This window comes from Plectropomus leopardus, chromosome 4 (assembly GCF_008729295.1).
Source record: "Plectropomus leopardus isolate mb chromosome 4, YSFRI_Pleo_2.0, whole genome shotgun sequence".
NCBI lineage: Eukaryota > Metazoa > Chordata > Actinopteri > Perciformes > Serranidae > Plectropomus > Plectropomus leopardus.
This window is the reverse complement of record NC_056466.1, coordinates 11081751-11106094: the sequence shown is the minus strand read 5'-3', so window position 1 is coordinate 11106094 and position 24344 is coordinate 11081751. Positions and strand designations below refer to the sequence as shown.

The following is a 24344-nucleotide window of genomic DNA, read 5'->3' as shown; positions in this document are numbered from 1 at the left end:
CTTTGAGAGCAACTGTTCTGTGGTTTCAATAAAAACTATGAGGAGAAGTATACCATCCCTCCTTGCCTCCAAAAAGTGTCTGTTTGAGGTCCAGGCTTCCTCCTTTTCCGCTAGCTTAATGGATTATGACAGTGATGCAGCATGAAGCCTTAATCCCCTTGCCGCCGTCGTCTCCCCTCCCTTTATGTTAAGCCCCTTGACTAGAGCACGTGTGTGTATGTGTGTCAGGTGCCAACCAATACTAGGAGCCAAACATTGGGCTTGGATGATATACAAAAACAAAGGGGGTTAAAGCATCCACTGCTGACAGCCAACTCTGCCCTTCAGGTGCCCCTGCTAGCCCATTACCAGGCTTTGAAGTCAATATGCCAGTATGCCAAGGAAAAAGATTCCAGTGTAATAACCAAGAAAACCCAAAGAAATAAGGATATATCCACAACAGCACTGTTTTGCCGTGTCTCCCAAACACGACTAATCTATGATTCATGTGAATATAAACAAGCAGCAAAACAGACAACGCCTCACTCATAATTTGTTGTCTCTTAATTTACTATATTCCCCAATGTTGCTCTTTTATTTTGAGTTCTTGTCTGCCCCCAGAGCAGGACTTGTTCCTAAAGGCCTTCAAAGCCAGTGCTCACTATACCCATGTGAAAGTGAAAGGGAACCAACTACCTACTGTGGCTCAGTGAATGCATACAGTAATACAGCTCCTAATTGTCAGTTATTCACATTTGAAGAAGTTTATACAGTACTTGACCAGAATCAGCTGTGCATGTAGCACAGACCATCTTCCAGCTCTGTTATTATACATAGTTAATACTTAAGGAGATGACCTCTGACATCAAACATTCATTAAGAGAAGAAAGTTGCACCGATGAGGCTGGCATGAGTACTCACCATGAACAAATCCATGTTAGAGTATCAAAAGCAACCATGGGAATCAGAGGCCCCTAAAAAAAGAAACCATAACTAGGAAATCATTTGATAGCTCTCTCTGGTTGAGCAAACTGGACAGACAGTGTAGAAGAGAGGCTTTTCCCTGCAGCACATGGAGGCAGTATGTCATGTCAACAACCAAACATCCCAGTGGTGGAAATCCCATCCAAGAGGCGGAATTAGGGCGGAGGGATCAGGGGGTAAATCCACTTTGTTGTGGTACTCATGTCATGTTTTAACCCCATAAGAGCAACACTTTTTCTGTTAGGTATGTGGTATGTGGCTGATATACATGGCATAAATGCAGTGATACTCAACATAAAATGTGAAATCTATCAATGTCAGGGCAGCTGGATTTAAACATGGCATTAGAGAGTGCACTTGGAACACATGAAATGCTAAGTATGGCTGGAGTCTTCATCTCCTTATCATTATTTTTTTAATGAGGCATCAATTATAATCCCTAAGACCAATCAAACTGGTATGCACATCCCAATAACAAGAGCTCACTTCAAAGACTAACTTTGCAAAAGACCACCTTACCTACTGCATCCAACTGCATAATAATTAAACAACAGCCTCCAAGCAAAAGGACCTTTGACATTAATTAGACAATATACTACCAATTCAGACTGCAGACTTATCCTGAATAAAAGACACCTACAATTTTAAAGCAGAATAACAGGAAAAAAATGTCAAGAGTGAGGGGTGTTTTACGGCAGATAATGACAGTGTTTACAGCTATTACCTTCAGCCAAGACTGGCTCCAAGAACAGGAAAACAAAAATGTCTTATATTGCATCCTTTGGCTTACATGCATTAAGGGCCAATAGGAGATACATTTAAGTTAGATTAGTGATGCAAGTACTCCGATCCTTTTTTTACAGTAAGTGAAAGTCCTGCATTTAAAATCCCACTTAAGTAAAAGTATTTTTAATATTACATAACTAAGTTTAATATTATATTATTATACTAATTATTATTTATTATTATTATTTATTTATTATTATTATTATTATTATAAAGTAAAGTTCTAGTTCTGCGGATGAATGAATGAATGAAATTGTTGACACTGAGCAGCAATGTAAAAGCAGCATTTTACACTTGTAGCTGGACAAGATGTAGCCAGCTTTAACTACTTTATAAACAGTGGTAGTTTTCAGTCTAAGAGTCTATACCAGTGCTACCTACCAGATTGAATCCAGATGCAGATTTGGATGCCTCATTTTGGTGCCATATTTTGCAAGTGTGCAGCACAGAAAGGAAAAGAGTGCATATCTGCCACTGTGTGGCGGTGGAGACAGTGAGGCTGCAGTGACCGGAGCAGAGAGTATGAAGGTAAAAACAATAGTGCAGTGTGTGAACAGTTTAGGCTATTTGTCAGTGAATAAATGCTAAAACTCCTCAACACTAAAGCAGAGCTCCCGTGTCATTCTTGCCACCTGCTGATTACGGTAAATGGAGTTAGCCCCGAAGTTTGGAAGCCAAGTTAGCCTCACATTAGAAAGTGAGCAGGCTCCCTTAAAGTGGACTGTTAATGAACCAGCTATTCCCACTGTTGTCACTCCTTAACAGATAATAGAGACACCTCTGGCTGCGGATAAATATTGTTGGTGATTTAGTTTTTATTGATTATGTAAATGTGTTATAATCTGTAAATACTGTTTATATTAATTCATATTTATATATCAAAGTGTACTTTAAACTGTTAAGGTCATTTATTTAATTTCAAGTTGGCTAAAATTGACCTTTGCAATAAAAAAGCTACTCTTTCAAGTTATTCACTGCCGTTTTGTGATTTATTTTTTTTAAAAAAAGTATTCGTTCAGGCACCATTTTGGTACCGTATCATTTTTGTACCAGTATCAGAAAAAACCCAAACAGTACTAAACCCTAACAATGACTGCTTAGAGCATGCCCCCCTTCAGAAGCTAAAAAAGTCAATTTCCACAATGCATTTATTTTTTAAACAATCAATAACAATAACTGGGGAAGCAACTATTAAAAAAGATTCTATTCTGAAATTTAGTGACATAAAGGTCAGTATGATAGCATCAGCAAACTCATTTGTTTATTTTCCCTACATAAATCATAATTATTCAAATTTGTTTCACTCCATATTTTTCCCCTTGTCACAGTGCTTCTATACCCCGAGGGGGCCTGCCCTGTTTGAGAACCACTGGTCTACAGGATTGCTAGTCTTAATCATTGTCAGAGAAAGTCAAAGCCATTTAGCGAGAATTTTAATGTTGAATTCGTTTGTTATAGGCTATTAAGTTCGGAAGAAATGTGTCTTTTACTGCAAAGTATTTATTTAAAGCAGCAAACATTGGTTGCTTTTAAGTCAACAAAAACTGATGAATATCAAGCCTAACATTAAAAAAAAAAAATCTTTTTTTTTTGTTTTGTTTTTTAAACCTGATGAATGCCTCTGGGTTGGTTTTGGTTTGTTTTTTAATTAACTTATTTTATTTTTTTTATTATGGGATAGTCATTCTTGACCTTGTCAGTTGTTCCTAGAAAGGGAAGTCCAATATGCACAAGCAACAAATAAAGCAAACACAGATAAACAAAGTATTATTAGTATGCATATAGCAAGCTAAGATTAAATGAAATGGGTGAGGATGAAGTGAAGACAAAGACTTAATAAACATGCAAACCAATGAAATTATTAAAATAAAATCTGTGTGTGGGTGGGTGTGTGCGTGTTTGAGTGAGTGAGTCAGGGAGAAAGAGAGAAAGAGAGGTAGGGTAGAAAAGAAACTGTCTTTTCTCTGATCAAATAGTGTTTGACAGTATAGCAATGCAAGCTTTGAGGAACCTCTGTACACCTCTCACCCTGAATATTTGGGTTGGAGTGTTTTTACCTCATTAGTAGATCCTGCTGTGAAACGATTACAGGAGACACACTACACGATGCGAGACTGATGTGAATCCTGGGATCAGCACTCTTATTTTTACTGTAAGTGCAAATCTACTGTATCAGCAAGACAAGCACCGCGACACAGAGAACAGCAAGCCTGTTTTTTGTTTGTGTTTTTTTTTATGCTCACTGACAGTAAACCATAATGCTGATATGAAGTTAACATTAGACTGTGCAGCGGCCCCGACAGTCCTTTTTAAAATAAAAACTAAAAAATATCTGTGCAAGGGTGACAAAACAATTACTTAAGTTTGTTTGTTTACACTCATATGCACAAGAATGCCAGAAATGAATGTAACAATCCCTTTAAATGATCTCATGATTTAACACTGTTGAGCAAATATTGACTTTCAGATTCCTTGTACTGTTCTCTATCCAAGGGCATATAATAATAATGAAGAGTTTTTTTCTATTTCTCTCAAATGAATACATGTATCATTACCAAGCAGCAAACTCCGGGGCTGATAACTTAAGTCAATGCACGGCCACTTGAGGCTAGCTACAAAAACAGTCAATCCCCATAGACTGCATGTTAAAATGTCCAACTTTACAGCAAAATTAAACATGTTTACAGGCTGGTGCAAAAAAAACAAAAAAACGTTTTGGTCTCTATAACTAATTTCAACATTCCTGACAACTGAACGGAGCAGATTTTTCTATAAAACGTACCAATTTACATTTTACTAAGGCTTAAAGACATGCGCCCCTTGCTACTCTATAGCTATACCCTCTTGTCCATATGTTCATTTCTGGCTCCAAAAACAAAGATGGCAACTAGACCTGGGTGATACCTAATTTTTCATACCTTTACCTACCTTTATACCTTCCTGAAATTTCACTGGGGTATACAGTATATGAAGGTATAAGTGTGGGGAGCTAACCAGATGGAATCAGTTCTTAATTAGATTTTTTTTTTTTAAAAAACCATGCCGCCACAGTCTTTCTCTGCTGGCAATTTACAATCCTAAAACTTATACCTTCATCACTAGGTGATCTTTTAGATCAGCTGCTTGTTCCACCAGTAGAGACCGGAGACTGAACTGTTGTGTGTGCTGTGCACTACATGCAATTAGTTTGATACAAAGAGGAGCGCCTGTATGATGGTACTGAAAATCAAACCTTTGGGATTTCTAAATGCCCTAGTATACCGTAATACCATGATACCACCCAAGCCTAATGACAACGACAGAAATGCCAAACTTTAGGGCTTCAAAACTGTACTCCACAAACCAATGGATGACATCACAGCAGCTATGTCCATTATTTTATACAGTCTATGATTGTCACCCAAATGTTATTACATTTAACTAGGCAGAAATTAAGTAATCACAATTGTTTGAGCAAAGAATTATCAGCTACGTATATTAACAGCTATATTTTCTCCTTTCATAGGGGATAGTGCAATGTTTTCTACAACGCAAGGAATATAAATTGATCAATGCAACACATTTCCTTAATTATCATATGTAATGATACTACTTTAACTGTGTGTGTGTGTACACATGAATAACTGAGACCCCAGAGGCCAGAACTGGTATCTTGCAAAGTTCATTGCTGTACATTTTTATGTGTCCAAAGTTTGATTAAAAGTTTCGTAGAGTATCCACTGACTGCCTGTGTGTGAAGCTAGTTAAAGCAAAAGTTTGTCCAGCACCAAAATTCTGTTATCATTTCCATAGTTATATTACAGCCTTTCCACGTTTTATAACCATGTATATACCATTATGGCCTACTGGTTCCTGTTCAGTGCCTCCACATTTCCATACCAACATATATAAAGTCTAGACTGTAGTAAATGAAAACAGCCAAACTTCTAGTACCTGTTTTTTCCCACCTGCCTCTCAAGGCTACCTCCCTATAATTCTTTCAAAATATATTGCCACCGCCTGCAGTATAAAAATGTTTACTATATCAGAGGCATGCTGCCTTCATACGCAGTGATAAAGTAAGCCCCTCAGTGTTATTAGCTATGGACTTGGCCAGTACTCCAGCAGGGGTGAGAGAAGCTTGGTCATGATAAATGAGCCTGCTATCTCAAGCAATGTCAGGGTGAGCCTGTTTGTCTATCCTCCTGAGGCAACCTTTTATTCCATCCAAAAACACTGAATCATCCAAATTGACAGGAAAAACAATCACAGTGTCTCGTTTATATCCGAAAATGCTCCATGCTTCCAATGCAATTGCAGTAAAGATGAACTACTATAGTTGGCTGTTGTGCTCATTCCCAAAGGTGTGCAGAGAATCCATTTTGCTGCAATATCATCTTTGTTGCAGCATTTTACTATTATTGTGCGGCAGAGTAGATGATGAATTATTTTTAACCGTAATATCCATCAATTCAGAGAGCTAACAGTCAGATGGTGCAAGCAAATAAAGTTACAGATCATTTATTTAAAAGTTGTTATATAAGACGAATACCGCAACATTTCTCAGTTGGAATCTCACTGTCAAGCAACTGCCTGTACAACTCCCCTGGATCTTACACCTGAAAGGATAAGATGTTTATTATTTCCAGACGTGTCTGACAAAAGACCTGCATCTGAATTCTTTCTGTTTTAGCTAAATCGATAAGCATTGTGTTGGGAGTTCACACCCTCAGAATGAAGCTTTCTGAAATAACCCAGGAATCACTGCTGCAAAAACAGGAAAATGGATTTCAATAAACAGAAATTAAGATGTCAAGGGGAAGACACGTCATTTTAAAATAGAATAATAATAGAAATAGTTTGGTAGTCAAACACATAATTTGCTGTAAGGGCAGCCGGGCATCGCTGTAGAAAGGAATTAATAATGATCACTATGTGTCAAGAGAGGAAGCTTATCACCCTTTCGTCCTGCTAATATTAAGCAATTAACTACCTGTCATTTTGATGACCACTTATAAGAACAAACATAGGATGTGGCTTACAGCATGTCTGAATGGAAACCAACTGAGCTGGATTTTATACACTGCCCAAAATTAGAGTGTATATTTTAATAGAATTTATTCTGATATTTCATGCCAATGTTATTCAAAATAGGGAGATGATGCCAATTGAAAAATGCATGTCTGGGTTTTCTTCCAAGCAAACAGTAATGGTGGTTCACTGGAAGTTTTTATGTAATCCAATTACAGCAAATAAGCCCAAAACCTATAAAGTTATACAGGCAGGGATGAAGAGACGGATGGCCAACAATAACTCAAGCTCAGAAATCCTATAAAATAAATTAGGAGGGAGACACATTCTCAGATTCTGCTCTGATTCAGCCATCTCTTGATGCATTCTTATTGGTATTTTGGTGATTTGCCATGAACTTAACTTTGGGCACAAACTTAGCTGTTACAGGAAATATCAAGCAATCAAAAACATCAAGTAAGCAAGTCTAGTGTACATATGGTTTAAAGCCCTGTATAGAAATTGTGGTTATATACAACTGATGAATCAGCAAATACATGTATTAGGGGAAAAGTAATGCTGATCAAATTATCTTTTCAGTTAACATAATAAAGAAATGCTGGTAATTAACATACCTGGCAAGCCACAAAAATGTTTAATATATCAGCAAAATGTTTAAGGACAATGTATGTCATCCGTTTTCCACCAAAATAGGCAACCTTGTAAAACACTATCTACCTGTAGTGACTACAGCATTATTTTGTCATTATTACCTTTTTTTTTAATATCATGCACCCAAAATCACAAACAAAAGGGCTTTTATCGCTTTAATCACAGACAGCGGTCTGGGCTCTAAACTGGGACCCTGGTGCAACAGTTTGTATGTCCCCATCCACCCCAGCCACCTCCCCATACCCTGTGAATCCAGTGTGGTACATAAAGAGTTTTCTAACTCAGAAAATTCTTGTCTCCAAACAAAGTGCAGGCAGTGATTACTCTCTCACCACAATGTAATTAAAAAAACAACTAGTACTATACAAACATAATTTCTAGGAGAAAAACTTGCTCATTGATGGTCAGGATTTGTACTCAGGCATGCCGTATACAGTGCTGTCTAAATTGATTAAATAAGCAATGTCTGCCTGTACAGATCCTGTTCAAAAGCTTAACAACCCTTTCTATGGTTATATTTGACATTAATATGAACATCATAACACTAAGAAGATTTTATTCCCAGAGCCTGCATTTCTGTGGTGTCATGCATTTGTCAATGTCACTATATGATAACAGCAAAAAGCACATTCAATATAAGTCTTGGACTTGAGTTAAAAGACCCAACCTGAGTCGGAGGTACAAATGTTGTGATTTGACTTGACAATATCAAAAAGGGTTGCAACTCAACTTGGACAAATTATTATGATTTTACTTGGTGCCATGGGACTCAAAAGACCTGCAGTATTAATCTACCCAACCCCAAAGTGGAGGTGTCTTTACTAATAACATATCTGTTAAAACAGAAGCATCGGCTACTACAGAAAGCTTGCAAAGACATTATATCTCAGAAGAATAAGATCAATTCCTGCTAATGTTTGCGCTAAAGAATCTGCAATGTTCAGTTCAGCACTTTTCATTTTGTATTTTAAAAACAGCATCCATCTCATTTCATGTGTAACTGCACAACAGCTTTTTGTATTCTGTTGTTTACTGAAGTGTCTCTAGGCTACACATGTATAACAATGGAAGCTTAAAAAAGTAATAAGGACAAATTTTATGAACCATGTCTTTCTCTATTTGACAAACTTCCTGTTGTACCTTAAATTTAATTTAGTGAAAAATGCATTACGACTTCTTTAGGATGGTGGGCTTGAGTGCAAAGATCCGAGACTTCTTTGTGAGTTACAAAACAATCACTTAGTAATCACAGTTCTGAGTCATATACTGTAAAAGGGTTTTGAAACAAGAGGGTATATCAGGGTTTTGTGTCTAAGTTCAGATAAACCCAGACACTATAATAATCCATTGTCTCCAAAAGAAAGCAAACATAAAAAGTTGACAATAGGAGATATAACGGTTGTGTATTGCTGCTGTAACAGGTAAAGCTGGCGAAAAGTCTACAATCAATACCAACAATACATTCTCTAGGGGACCAAAGAGTAAACAGGCTGTGTTCTGAGTCCCTGGCTGGGAGTAAATCTAGCCTTTCCAAATCTAATAACCACCAGAGTCAGTTGGTCAGCCACAACCTTCAATGAAGCAGCTTTATGAAGACATCCTGAAATAACGGGATAGTTGCCAAGGATGTCGGCCTGGAATAAAGAGGTACAGTCCCACCTGGATGCTGCGCTCATTTTGCAACTACTGTGAGTAAGTCTGGTTGATTTTGTGGTGGGATTTCTGAAAAACTAGGGAAAGCTGCTGTGTTCTGTTATTCTGTTACCAAGCAAACAGTGTTTATTTATTTCCCAAAGAAGACCAAAGAGTTTTAGATTTCTGACTGTGTTTGTCTCCTATAGTACCTTCTAGGTAGACATCAGTTTCATTTCCTTTCAGCACAGCATCACCATGAACTTGAAAATCGATCACTCCAGCTGACATACAGTGGTCCACAACTTAAAGGTTCAATGTTTAAGGTTTAGGGGGATATATTGGCAGAAATGAAATCTAATATTTAGACCATTGTTTCCATTAGAGTATAATTACCTGAATCTAAGAACCACTGTGTTTATATTACCTTAGAATGAGCCAATCATATGTACATACAGAGCAGGCTGTCTTTTAAAGAGTCCGCCGTGTTGTTTCTACAGTAGCCCAGAACAGACAAACCAAACATTGACTCTAGTTGGGCTATCATCTTTTCAAGTCAGCCACCGTGGATCTCCTTGGCTCACGTAGGAAGTTTCAGTTGGTTTCAATCTAATACCTCACCACTAGATGCCACTAAATCCTAAAAAATGTCCTCATACTTCTTCATACTACTTCTTCATCATACTTCTTACCCCCCTACTTCCAGCGCCATTGCTCAGACCAAACCCATCTTCAAACTCAGCCTTCATTTTGCTCTCAACTACACACCTGTAAAGTTTTGTATCTGCATTTTGCATGGTTGCAATGCTATTGCGTTAACAAAATCTGTTCACAGACAGACACACAGAAATATCAACTGGCAAAATACTCAAAACAGCTTCTGTGGTAGTTCACAGCTACAGTAGGTATCTCAAGTAGCACATATGCCATGAAAACACACACACACACACACACACTCAAAAAAAGTGAAACAGTACCAGTCATCATGCATTGTTGCAGTTGGTAAGCATTAAACATTGCCTGAGATGGGTTAAATTATCACTGTAAACAGCAAATTGTGTATCATTTATGACGAAGTTAGCCATTATGATTAGTTACTGCTGCAATGTAATGCAGTTGATGATACATGCAGATGCTGGAGAGAACATTAATCAATTCAAAAACCCAAGTTCTGCTTTGGATGATATACAGCAGTTACAGCAGCCTTGTAAGAACCTCCAAGACTTGACCCTAATCCTAGACCTTACAAACATTTTACACATGCTCTGCACCAAGTGAAAAACTCTCTCAGAAACCTGAATCTGAAGAGGCTAAAGGTGGATCTGACTTACAGAATGCATTAGCTCTTATTTTTCTTTGTCAAATAATATGACTATCATCTGAACCAGGATTCAGTAAGACTTTGGCCAGACTCAGTATACACATTGGGTTCAGAAACCACAAAATCAAAACAATACCCAACCCTAGACACACTCTGTCACAGAAGCTAGGGTGACCAAAGTCATGTTCAGCAATCTGTTTAGCGAAAGAAGACAAGCAAAGTCAGTGGCGATGAGCCAAAGTCTTTGGCAGTTACCCAGTAGAGTTAAACATCTTTACAACAAGTGATCCAGCAAAGGTGCAACCACAAAGTAATCAATTTTGCTGTCATTATGAACTATAACAAATGTCCCATCAGCAACTCTTTAGTTACATTTGCATCACAGAGTTAACTGAGCTACCTGTGTGACCAGGGGCTCCAGAAGCCTCTCCACAGTCAGAGTGCGGATTTCAAGACTCTTGGGGTCCCATTTCAACAGGATGGGGGAGGTGGCGGTCGTCATGGTCTCTGTTGGAAGCAAAAACAGATGAATGGTTAGAAAAATGTGAAAACCTTTCAGTTCAATGAGACATATAACCGTTATGACAGTTCACATTTCACATTACACATGCCCTGGAGGACAGGGTGGCAAGAAGTGTTCACAAATTTTGTAGGCAGTGTTCAGCTTAGTAACAGTTCTTTGAAAATATTTTAAAAAAAGAAGCAGTTTTTTTAATATTAGTCTGCAGGTACAGATGTTCCTAAAAAGCTGACAGGTTGATAAGACAGCACAGAGATAACAGAACCTATAGATACAGAAGCTTTTGCTAGGGTAGCATTGTGTTGTTTAAGTGCTAGTTGTGTCACACCTGTGCAGTGTTGCTACCCCACTGTGTGCACATGGTGTGTTTTCCGTAATGCACTGGTAAAAAACTGACAGCATTTATTTGGTCCAGGTTAGCTCTCCTGAGTTTCCTACTGTATCACCACAGGCACTTCTGTTGAAAGGAGTTGTTTGATGACCAGAAGTGATCATTTGGGATGTTCACCTTGTAATACTTCTGGTCTTCCTTATGTCAACTTCATGTTCTTTTGAAGGCAAAGTTTTTGTCACTGTGTCAAGCCAGACTCCAGACTTTTTCTCTGTAAGTTGACTTACTGTTTTTATGGCCTTTTGATATATTCTTTTTTTTTTGTATGTAATGTCATGTTTGAATATATATAATGTGTGTGCATTATATTATACAGTCATTGTTTGTGAATTTGTATGATGTATGTGTAGCATCCCAGGAAAACTACCAGATGATAGGGCATTAGTGAATGGGAATCCTATTAAACTACAAGTAAAGTAAAACAAAACAAACTAGGTGATTTTTTTTTTAATGTGATTAATTTTTACATTAATATATTTTTTTCCAAACTATCATTTTTATCAAGAGTAATTTCACACAAAATGTGGATATTACACAGCCAAAAAAGGGACTTAAGGCCATGGTTGATTTTTCTGAGCTTTTGTACCAGCAAAAAAAAGCTTCAAGTTTTACATAACGAACAACACATCACAACAACGGAGGGCCTTTGCAACTGTTGCAAATTCACATTGCTGTTGGTATGAATATTTTTGATGCAAGCAAGTTTTTTTTGCATATTTGTGTTGTTTATTGGTCAAGCCCTTGATGTATGCAGGCCTTTAGACATGAATATTATCAGCATTGTGTCACTGTGAAATAGAATTGACAGTGTTTAAAGGCACATACAAGTACACACTTACTGCGTGAACATGGCATGAAAGAGTAAACAATTCAATGGGGTGCAAGCGCTCAGCCCCAACAGCCTGCGGATGACTGATCACAGATTCCAGGCTGTATATGAGGCCTAGGATACAGGCCAAAGTGTCATGTCATGGAATTTCAAATTAAAAATTGTGTTGTCCAAAAACTGGCCATGGGACAAACATGATAAACCACTCTGTCGCTCTAAAAGTAGTGCAGCCTTTCAGTCCCCCTCTGTGTCAGAGAATAGCCTTTATGTCATTAAGTTATCTATTCAATGACCACATAACCTGTATTGTAATTAATTACTCCTTACTTAGCAAATAACATTTAACCAGTAATAAACTAGAATTTTCAGAGATTATATTTTATCATGAGATTTGTGTCAGTAACCGCACTGACATGTCAGCAATTCCACAAAATACAATGAGGTCCAAAACTACTGGCTCAACAGCAAGGTTTTTGTGGGTGTCCAGTAACCGTTAACAGTCAGCACATCTTGGCTGTGCACATCAAATAAAACAAAGCACAATCAACAATTCCAGCAAACCACAAATAAACCAATGGTCACGTCTCTAGCCTTAAATTTCTGTAATTAACTTTTTTAATTAACTCCATCATTACAATGTATCTATCCAAAGCTGGAACTTACTGAGTAAGGCTTGAGTAAATCCAGCCAGATGTCACTCAGTGGAGTTTTGGCATAGACTTGTCCACATTGCTGATTACTTAAAATCATTCAGGTTTAAACATTATATTGTGTTGCACTATGAGAGTCCAAATTAAGAAAAAATAGCAAGGAAAGGAGGTAAAAGCAAAGATTAACAGAAGAAAAGTTGGTGATAAAATTAACCTGAGGTTCAATTCATTCAGCCAATCCAACAATCATCTTAAGATCCACATTTCTGTATTCTAGAGAACCACGAGTCATATAAGTAAGAAGATGCACTCCTGAGGTGCTGCTGAGCTCTGCAATATGAGTCTCAATTGTAAAGTCCTTTTGACAACCTGCTCTTTAACTTGGAATATTTTTTTCATTACAGTTTTAAAACCCTTAAGCTCACTGGGGTTATATTAGGTGAACGTGAGGGCTGAACAGCTGGCATGGGGGAAGCAGTCTGTTTTACTGTGGGGATGTGGTTCTACAGTAAGCAATTTCAGAATGAGCCAGCTGGGACTGGCTCCGTCTACTGCCAATGTCAATGAGGCAGAAGGGAATAAAGAATGTGAATAAGAATGACAGATCTGGGCCAGAGGCCTCTAATACGACACACAGTGGGTTAAAGATGGATGAACAGTAGGAAATCTGGCAACCTGGCACTATTGATGAAACCACATTCCAGACATTATAGTTCTCTCAAAAGAGCATGGACCTTAAGATTAAAAAAAAAAAAATGTAAGGGCATCACTTATGCTGGTGCCATTTCATTTTTGTCCCCAAAGGGAAGTGTGGACAGGGAGAATGAATTGGGTTTTGTGCATCTCTCAATTTATCAATCTATCACACACAGTAGTTTGACAGAACCTGAGAGAATGATACATGTAATTTTGCTCTTCTGACATTTTCAAAATTACATGTATCAAGGTGGTGATGAATGTTGAATACAGTTTCATACTCTTAACTTACTTCTGGCAAAACTGCAAAACATATTTATAGAAAAAAGTATGTAAAAAAAAAAATTCTCTTCCTAAGAGCTGACTTCATATTTGATGATTTTACTTTGAAGTTGTGGATTATTTCCCAATAAATGCACTCTGTGAGCCAGTGTGTGTATAATTTATGTAGAATTTCTCAGAGAAAATAACTTTTTTTTAGTCATTTTGGAACTTACTGTTGCCATTTCAAAACAGACTGCATCTTTCTGCCATTCAGGAAGGATAAAAAAAGTAGTCTCTCTATGGTAACAGTCTAACTGATGTCAGTTTCAGGTAGCTTACTTTAGCAGCCAGCTGGTTAGATAGTAACTGAGAATAAATGATGCCTTTGACAGCTGCTCTTTTTGAAGACCAGTTTGGCAGCTTTCCTTTATGACACTAAAGGTTTCCCGGCAGAGATGATACAAATAATGTAAAAAGCAGGAGGGAAACAAATGCTTCGGCAACAACTACAAGCCACCTATGAAAAGGAACAAAAAGCACTATGAAGATGTTCGGCAAGATATTATTTCATTATTTTTACAATTGGTTGATTATTTAATTATTTAATCACCACAAAAATCAATCCTTAACTATTTTGAAGACAAAAATCCCAAACATTTTCTGGTTCTAGTCTCTCTGTGGTAAGGATATCCCTTTTTTCCCAGTTTCATTTCATTGTAAACTAAATGCCTTTGGCTTTTGAATTGTTGGTTAAACAAAAATAATACATTTGGCATCATGCTAGTTATGATTCTCTATAACGAAGGTCCAGCAAATCTTTAAAGAGTCTGGAAGTAACCAATGGATTAAAAAAAATGATTTATTTATCCTTTATTTGTCTGTGAAGGTCCTACTGAAATATAGATAGAATATCTCTTCTGCCAGTGAGTCCTGGGCGAGACTGGCAGCAAAATTAAATGTTTCAAACACAAGTACAGAGAAAGACAGCATTACAAAAATATCAAAAAAACAATAACAGTGACAAAACATACAGGGATCAGGGGCTTAAAATAATCATGGCAAAGGATGGCACTTGTTTAAAGCAGTAACACTGTTCTGTAAATCCTGAATTCAAACTATTTTTAAAAATATCCAGAGAGGGTGAATTTTTAAAGTTTAGCATGCTTTGCAGCTCATTCCAAGCTTGCAGGGTGTGATAGGAAAAGGCAGATTTACTCAGCTCTGGGTGGGTGGTTGGGACCAAGAGATTTTTTTCTGATGACCTAGTGTTATAGCTACTGGGGGAAAATTTTGATCTGATTTAAACACAAATGCTGTCATCATTACAATAGCAGCTTAACTGAAAGACAGCAGACTGAAAGCAAAGCATGATTATCATAGTGCATAATAGTATTATATCAGTGCCGGTGACATCGAATGTTCTGGTGACTCATATAGTTTATTGTTGGTGGAGATCTCTGTAGATGTCATGACTCTATCTGTGAACGCTTTTTACACCAATATTTTATAATTGTAAAAATGTGTCACTCTGTATAACATCATTGTCATTGTATTTGTAATGTGGCCACATTATGGAAAACACTAAATCTTCAAAACCAGTAGAACTGAGGTTTCAGATAATGCAGAATATAATCAGCGAAGCAAAGTGAAATTCCATCACAGGTGTTTGTGAGGGAGTCTCTCGTGAAGCTAGAACAAAAAAGGTGAGAGACAGTCATCTGTCAAAAACACTGTCATCTATAATCTCATTATTCAGCTGCACTGTTTAACAACAAATGTTTTGATACAGAATGATATCCTGAAGCATTTCTGAGATAAATTTCTGTTAAAGTCTGTTTTCCATTTATCGTTGAATGAAAGAGCACGTCTACCTTGTAAATAACATGCCTTCTGGCTCAATAGAATAGTTGAAGTTAAAAATTAACATACAAATAGGCTACAAGTCTAACACCAGTGTGTCTAAAGCCCAGTATACATTGTGTGATTTTGGGCTATCCCAGACAAAAGATGATGATTGTGACATAAAGTGGCAATGTCTTTGGTCATGGCTCTAAGGCGGTGGTCCTACATTGCACAGTGAGAGAGATTCAAGGATAGCTGCTGTCACAGTCATGCAATCAAAGACAGCCTGGGATAAAATTCTGACAGTGTCAGAAATTTAGGATGAGCCTCTCACTGTGTGACTGCTGTTACGACCCACGTCGACTAACCAACCAATAGAAATGCAGCATGAAATGATGCACTGATTAGCGTAACACCGCTTAATGTCAGTAGATGCTAATATTTACCTCCAGCTGTTGCTGCAAAATTAGCATGCCAAGTTGGACTCTTTTCCTCAGCCACAAACACGTCCACATTCTCCAACTCTTCTTCAGATTTTTTTAGACACACATAAATGCCACTATAGCGAGGGCTTGATTTGCTTGTTTACATTTTTCTCTTACCATTAAAGTGGCGATGACGCACGCTGACAATGATCTGTTTTTGTGTACTTGCGTCGATCGACATAGGTCTTGGTCTGAAATTCAGTAGTTGATGTCATCGCACAGTTGGCATACATCAAACTTTATGTCGTTCCCAAGTTTATTGAGATCCATGTTGCAGAGTTTAGCTACACTTAACTTATTATTCATGTGTGTATAAAAAAAAAGCCTTTTCTGCTCAAGTTTGCATTATGTGTCTGCTTGGATTTGAAAGTTTCCCTGGCAAACTAGGGAAATCTCTGTGGTCTAAAATGCAACCCAGTCTTACTGTCAACTCATTAAATACTGTCACTTGGTCAGAGGCATTCAGCGTCAGATACACAAGACACACCAAGGAAGCCTTTAGCAGGGATATGACACACACCAGGCAACGGCATTTTTTTATGCTCAGAGCAACTGCCATAGCAAAAAGAGCAAAAAAGTCAGTACAGCGCATTCAGATGGGGTGATAAATGGGTCAAAGAAACTTCAGACTTTCCCCTGGGGGAACAGAGTTCGTGTCTCGTGTGAATCCAAGTCAATCAAGTCATTTTAATAACAACATAGTGTTCTAGTACTGTGTGTGTACCATACCACATATGTCACATGGAGTATGTGACTTACAGTATGTCTTGGGATGTTACATTACGTTAGAAACAAATGGACTTATTCTAAGTTAAATCATGATGTTTTTTTCTAAACTTAACCTTTCATTTTTATTGCCTAAACCTAATGAAGTAAACATAAAAATGACTTTTTTTTTAAAAGAGACTATGAATTTAATGAGCAGAAACTGCACATTTCCTGTGAAAACGGAAGATTATTAAGATGAGATGGTGTGAGAATGTGTTGAAAACTGATGTCTTACAAAAATAATATTTGTTCATCGGCAGCAGTAAATATAACACATTGGCCCACAACTAACCAGTGCTCTATTTAGAGTTAATGTGACAAGCATATTCAAAGCAATGGACAGTGACTCCCACCTCGATAAACAGCATGGCTATGGCTACGTACACTTACATACGACACTCTCCTTCAGACAAAAGCACCAGAGAGCCTCTTGTAGTAGAGTTTCAAGCCCACCTATACCAAAGGTACCCAGACAGTAACTCTCAAAGGGCCCTACATGTGCCTCTAGTGGCGTTCAAAGCTTCAACAGACTCCCTGTCTTTCCAGCACAGAGACAAAGACTGTCAGTACCTTCTCATGGCTGTTAGCTCTGACCACCAGTTCTACGTCACTATCCTTCCTACAATGAGTGGTGGCCTGTCAGTCTCCCTAATGTCTTCTGACCTAGTCCCCACTTCACTCAATACTGTGCCATGAAACAATGCCTCCTACAATCACTGCTTTCTCACTCATCTGTTGCATTTTTTGCAACCTGAAGGAATAGAGGGTTGTAGGAGAATTTGAGGCCGTAGTTGAAGGTACCTTTGCAGAATGTGTTAAACATCTAGGGGTTGGCAGATTATTGGCCTGTCCGATTATCAGGCCTGATATTTGGCATTTTGCTGATTAACTAATGAAAAAGTCTGCGTATTACACTCAACCAACACCAGTGAAGGCAGTCTGCAATACATGCAAAGAAAGTGTCATCATGGGAGGATCTCTTACAATGTACAGTAAAACATCAGGCTGCTATTTTCATTCATTCATTTTTTATTTAAATTTTCATTGAACCTTATAAAAAAGGTTGCTGGGAAGATGCTATACATGAAAGTTTCAGTTTTGATTACACATTTGCTAAAGGCATTTCAACAAAGTTTTGTGTTGAAGTTTGTTTGTTTGTTGTACTCCAAATTCTAAATTTCAACAGAAATATTTCTATTGTAAATGCAGATCAGTTCCAAATATCAGTAATCAGTCTCATTAACTACTAAAAATCTCTACTGACATCGGGTCAGTCGACCCCTATAAACAGCAACGTTTTCACTAATGTAGTAAAACTGTTTCCTTACATGTACGGTCAAGTAGGTGCAGCTGCCTTAAATGCACTGCAGGCAGAGTGCAGACATCCCCTGGCCCCAAATAATAACTTTAGGATCTTTGGATCTGCTGGGGGTCCAATAATTTCTCATTTAAACTATCAAATTTCCCAAAAGGTGACAGGTTTTCAGCTATGACATCAGCACTGTCTATAAAATTTAATAAAACCACAATGTGATCTGACAGTTTGGGGAGCAACATGCATTCTGTCCCACAGTTTTAATGAGTTGGTGTTGTGTTCTCAACAGTCAGCACTGGAAGATGTTTAAAACACATCCACAAAACTAAGAGAAGTAATCTGGCACAAATACATCAGCACTACCCTACACAGCGATGTACTATAGCAAAACAGGGGTAAACATGCAATGCATCAAGATGTTCAGGTAAGTCACGAGTTCAGTAATGCATCCTATTTTGTCCACTATCACTGTGGTACCACATTTTCCACAGGATTTCACTGATCTGAAGTCTGTCCTTTATACAAATTCCAAGGTATTCCCATACCGCAGCATGAGCCTTTTTCTGAGGAGGGATAAAATCTCTTACTCTCAGATCTGTTTTGTTCAACAAACATGTTTTTGGTGAAGAGCATGAGTCAGATTTGAGTTGTTGTAATTTGTGAGATGTCCCGCCATCTGCTGTGTACAACTGTGTGTGTGTGTGTGTGTGTGTGAGTGTGTGAGAGAGAGAGAGAGAGACTGAGGAATGATCAGAGCAAAACAAGACAGTAGAACAGAAAATTATTCATTTACGGTGTGAGAAAAATAAGATTGAATACAGATAGAGTGTGTTAAGAGCATTTTTTAAAAAAGCAACTGCATGTGTTTTGCAAAGAAAATGTGTGTCTTTTTGCATGTACGTGCACTGTGTGTTTGTAAATCTATGTTTTGATGGTGCACAGTTAAAGCAAGTGTTGTTTACTGTCATGTTCCTTACATTCTGAATAAATGGAATGAGCATTGTCTTCAGCCCCAGGACAGGCTTTTGGGAAAGGTTGTGGAAGTTTCAGAAGGTTTTTGAGTAACACAATATGCAGGGAGGAAAATGGGCCATCTGGTAGTTTTTAGGATTTATTCTAAAGCACAGCAGAAGTATTCGCATAAATATTCTAGTCCTCTCGAGTAGACACTGATATATAGACAAACATTCAAGTAAAGTGAGGAAAAGAGAAACTTGAGTGCTAGAGCTTTCCCTGACTGCTTGCACTCATGGCTTCTGTGTATTGCCATGCTAATTTCACTCAATCAGTGTTCATAATGAATGTACTACAACCTCAACAGAGTGTAGACTCATTTTACACTGTAGTTACTGTGATTATCATTGTATTACATTTAGATGTGTTGCGAATATTCTACCCCCCTCATGTATGTAAAATAAAACTCAATCTGAATCAGGTCTAATTCAACAACACAGCTACTTGCGGCCTCAAAAACTAAACTACAACTTAATTCAGCATTTTAAAAGTGATACTGGTGGTGCAACCAATTGCTGGTGTTCTGCAATTTGTTTCAGTGCATGCTGGAAAGCAGCTTCTCACTGCTCAATTCATCACTAGCCTGCAGATATTGCTCCTTCTGTGTTTGGCGAGAAATGATCGCCAAACTTTAGTTCTGTTGATCATTAGGTTTCTTGTTGGCATAACTAATACTCATGTTATCTCCGGTCATTAATCATTTCCACCTACTCAAGAAGTTTTGGTGCAGTGTTTTTTCTTTCTAATGGTAAAAGGAAAGCCTAAATAATGAAAACTATGTGTGGACAGTTAAATCATACCACAACCACACACAATGGATTACCAGAAACATGGACAAGTATAAACCAGCAGCCAACAATGGAGATGTGCCTTATGTAATTCCATGTGACAAATAAAGGAATGATTAATGGATTGATTTAAAACATTAAAAACTAAAAACTAGGTATGCAAATCACAAAAAAGGTATTATTGTGTAGAATATGGAATTAATAATCACATATTACCGCCTTTCTTCCTCAATACCACCCAAAGAAAATCTTCATTAGGGGCAAGACTCCAAAATCCCTAACCGACAACCAGTTTTGCTTTGTTTTAAGTGGCTGATCAAACAAATACATTTTATAATACGTATGTGTCAAGGCTTTTGTATGCCTTCAATTTTTGCATCGTGTATTTTCCCGGCATCAAAATCAGGTACATATAAATGTCAGGATACCCAATTCTTGGCCACATGTCAATGTGCATGGACCACTGGTTCTTCGGTAAGTCATAAGGATCATTGTTGAGTCCAACGTCCCTTAATTTGAGCAGATAATCATTTGTTTTACTCCTGGTTTTGCCGTTTCCACTGCTAAACTCTGCCAGGTTGATGGATGTTTTGCCACTCAGTCAGACTGAGGGGGGCGTGTTCGGCGGGGGGGTGACGCATACCCTCTAGAGAGTCTGGCATGATACTGAATCTGTTACAGTATCATAATTAACCTAATGCAGTACAGCGTACCCATCATAAGACAAGAGCAACTAAATACACATATAAAATAAAAACATCTTGATTAAGGTTATGATATTGTTGCTCTTGTAAATTCTTTTATAGAAGCACTATGTAATGGGATAAGCACACAGATGGGCAGCCCAGATGCTCAGTGGCTAGTGCTGCAGGGCTGTGTCGAATGTCCATATCCCTCTCTTTTTTAAGTGGGTTCACTCTAGGTGTTTCAGTCTAAAACTTAATACTGTGGGTAAGGCTGAGACTACAAAGTGGCCGTCTTAGGGTGCTTTCACACCTGTAGTTTGATTTATTTGTTTTTTCCAAGGGGGGAAAAAGATACATTGTTGCACTTCAGTTCTAGTCTTGTTCTTGCTCACACTGACTTTTTATGAACAAACCAAAACAGTCCGCCGAAGAAGGCAGGTTGGGGTGGTGGACGGGTCACATAACATAGGACTTTTCCCCAGGAGACTGGTGTTTGTGTCAAACCAAGTGAACTTTTAGTTATTTTCAAGTCTGTCATCTCCATGTTTCTTTTCCTAAACCTAACCTATTAAACTTTATGGTCAGTCAACACATTCTCATCTCAAGTTGGCAAATATCACCGCTTTATCAGTGGATTTCCACATCTACATATTACGCTCTAGGCATCCACCTGCATGTGCTGGTGACATTCCAGGCTGCTGCAACCAATGCCAGGATGTAAACAAAAGCACATGTTTAGGATTGGGCAACAAAGGTATGGGTGGTCAGGTTTAGAAAATATGCTATGGTTTGGCTCTGAATTAATGCGTGAAGCAAACACCAGGTTCTGGGGTAAAAGTCCGGGGTTTTGTTGTACACATCCGCCATCCCTTCCATCTGCCTTTTAAGCACCTTTGCAGTCCTTATAGTACCTTCTAACCAGCTGTGTTTCAACCTGACGCAGTCCAGCGTATCATATGGCTGGAACAGATTCCATCTAGCTGTGTCATGAACTGACACTGCCCATAACCATATCTACGGCCAAGTCAAGCATCGTCCACCTGACCAGCTGCACATCATAACACTTCTAAAGGTTTCTAAAGTCTACTTTAATGCAGACCAATGTACACCTGTGCAATAAACTCTAGTCTGGATTTTTTTTTGTCCAGTAATGAATGGATTAGCATACATATACTGAACACTGATTCTGTTTTAGTTGCACTTTGGAATCAAAACAGACATAAATTAGCTGAAATAACAAATCATATGCTGACAAATCATACAACCTTGTGTGCAGAAACACACTATTTTCTGAGTGTATTAAATCTCTGGCTTCACATACCTTTTCCTAAGTTAGCACCTTCAAAGCTGCATTGCTGTCCTGCCCCCTCTAACCTAATAGTGGTGTTGAATTTTGCACAAATGTGACAGAGTATGTAAGCAAGTCACTGCTAGAGTTGAGAAGGGCAAGACATTAAACTTTTTACTGCAAAATGCTTACTGTTGTGATTGCTTCCAGTGACTTTGATTCTGTTCCCTCAAAATTCTTTTTTCATCTAATTTTAGCCAAATATCCATAACAAGAACTGAACTGTGAATGTGGGCAAAGGAACGTGAGTCAAAACTGAGGAGATGAAGGGTTTGTGTACACAGACGCTGAGAGCAGCAGGACAAACATTTAACATCCTGTCACTGCTGATGGAATGACATGTTTTATTGTCAGAATGCAAGGGTGGGAACAATGTAGGAGTGGTAACAATGGCATCTGTAGCGAGCCCGCCACATGCTGCCATTTCCTGTAAGTCAGCTCATTTGTCACCTAATGTAGGGTCTTCGCGATACTGTTTGTTTTTTATTGCCCATTAAACAATATTATTACCTTACCTTCTGCTTGTGTCAGCTCTTCTCTGAAATAATGCTGATGACATGGCAGAGAGACAACTGCTAACGGATGTAAAGTAATTACCTCAGTCAACCAGGTGTTAACTAAGCTGTGTGTGTTGTGTGTTTGCGTGGATTGGGTGACCAGGATGGGATTTACATGTTTTTCTTTTCTGCCAAGACAAGCAGTGGTTTGAGATGAATTTTAAACAATATGTGATCGTTTTTTTATAGTTTCACTTCATAAATTGTAATTATTCATTGCAGTAAACAAGAGAGAACTTGCCATCTATAAACAAAGTACATTAGAGACAGCCATGTGACCATGTACTTATTCATGTATCACAGGTCCAATGTGAAGGATTTAGGGGGATATACTGGCAGAAATGTAATATAATATAATAATTATGTTTTCTTTAGAGTATAATCACCTGAAAATAGGAGTCACTGTGTTTTTGTTATCCTGAAATGCACAGTATATATAGACATAGGAGACGGGTCCTTGTCCACAGAGATCACCATGTTGCACTGCCATGTTCCTACAGTAGCCCAGAATGGACAAACCAAAAACTGGCTCTATATAGCTCTACTCGCCTTTTGCACCGGCCATTGTAGTATGCAGCCCCTCTGCAATGTAAGCGTCAGAAAAACACAGACTTCTTTAATGTTTACCTGGTTTATACAGCGTTTTTACCAGTTTAAATCACATGGTATGTTTGTCTTGGAGAGGAACAGACCTCTGCAGATAATTCAGCTCAGGGTAAAAACTTCCTGAACTTCTGGATCTGAAGTTATCAGAGAAAAAAGGTGAGCACACAGTAGCAGGGACATGGCTAATGACTCATCTGCCACTTGCCAAACAGCATGGGAGAAACACTGATTTGTAATGTGAAACTGTTTTTTTCACTGTTTTTGAGGCCTCAACTAATAATTCAACACTCAGCAAAAACCTCCTGAATGCCTGGATCAGAAACAAAGGTTGACATTGCTGGGCTATTGGCCCATCTGCCATGTGCCAAACTTTTAAGACTAATAACACCACAAGGGCTTCTGCACTGTAACGTTCTACTTCACCAGAAAAGTAAGGTATAAAATAAACTGCATTGGCCAAAATAATAGCTTTCCTCATTCTTGAATTGATTTTTTGTCATAGATCAACCTAATGTAAACAACCACAAACTCAACACAGATTTATATGCTCAGCAAACTCAACTTAAACTGAAGATCTCATTTTGAAAGTGACCAAGCTAAATTCAACTGTACTAATAACAACTAGTACAGAGAGATGCAGAAACAGCCTCTGACAGTTCATTAAGATGTCCATTTAGCCTACAGTGAACTCCATCAACTCATGGACTTAATCTTGTCAGGTACAGAGTCATTTACTCAGTGACACTTTGATTAATGTAACATCAAATGACACACCTTACACACCTGAGGGACATGTTGCAGAAAAAAAATCAAGCAGGAGAGTTGTTTCACCAACTGAATTTGCAATCTCTGACACAGTAGGAAATCAAGTACAGACTGCTTCTTGAGGGGTATTTCTGCACTGCAGCTGGACAAAGTTATGGCTATAGTTGAGTGGTACAATGGTAACTTTTTGGCACAAGCTGAACCCTTGCGTGAAGTCACTGCCGAATACGAAATCTCCTGGAGACAGAAGTAAAGGAGTTTTCTGAAACCACAAGGAACCTTTCTGCAAAAAAACAGTGATCCAGAAGCCGGAGTTCAATTCATGAATATTGAAAAAAGACATCTAAGAAGTCTAAATGTTAAGTCAAAACATTTATTCCCCACATAGAGACATAGAGACTTATCACGTAACAAAATAACAAGTTTGTAATTATATTTTAGCTCTATAGCCTGTCTG

The 24344-nt window shown here is 38.1% G+C and overlaps 1 protein-coding gene across 1 annotated transcript in view; it reads right to left on the bottom strand.

The window, feature by feature from the left end:
* The window catches only part of ctnna2 (catenin (cadherin-associated protein), alpha 2), a 393163-nt gene that overhangs the window by 351834 nt on the left and 16985 nt on the right, over positions 1-24344 (bottom strand). The window contains exon 2 of the mRNA XM_042485341.1: positions 10764-10870. Coding sequence (XP_042341275.1) covers positions 10764-10865 — 102 coding nt within the window. The 5' untranslated portion in view covers positions 10866-10870. The remainder of the gene's footprint in view (positions 1-10763; positions 10871-24344) is intronic.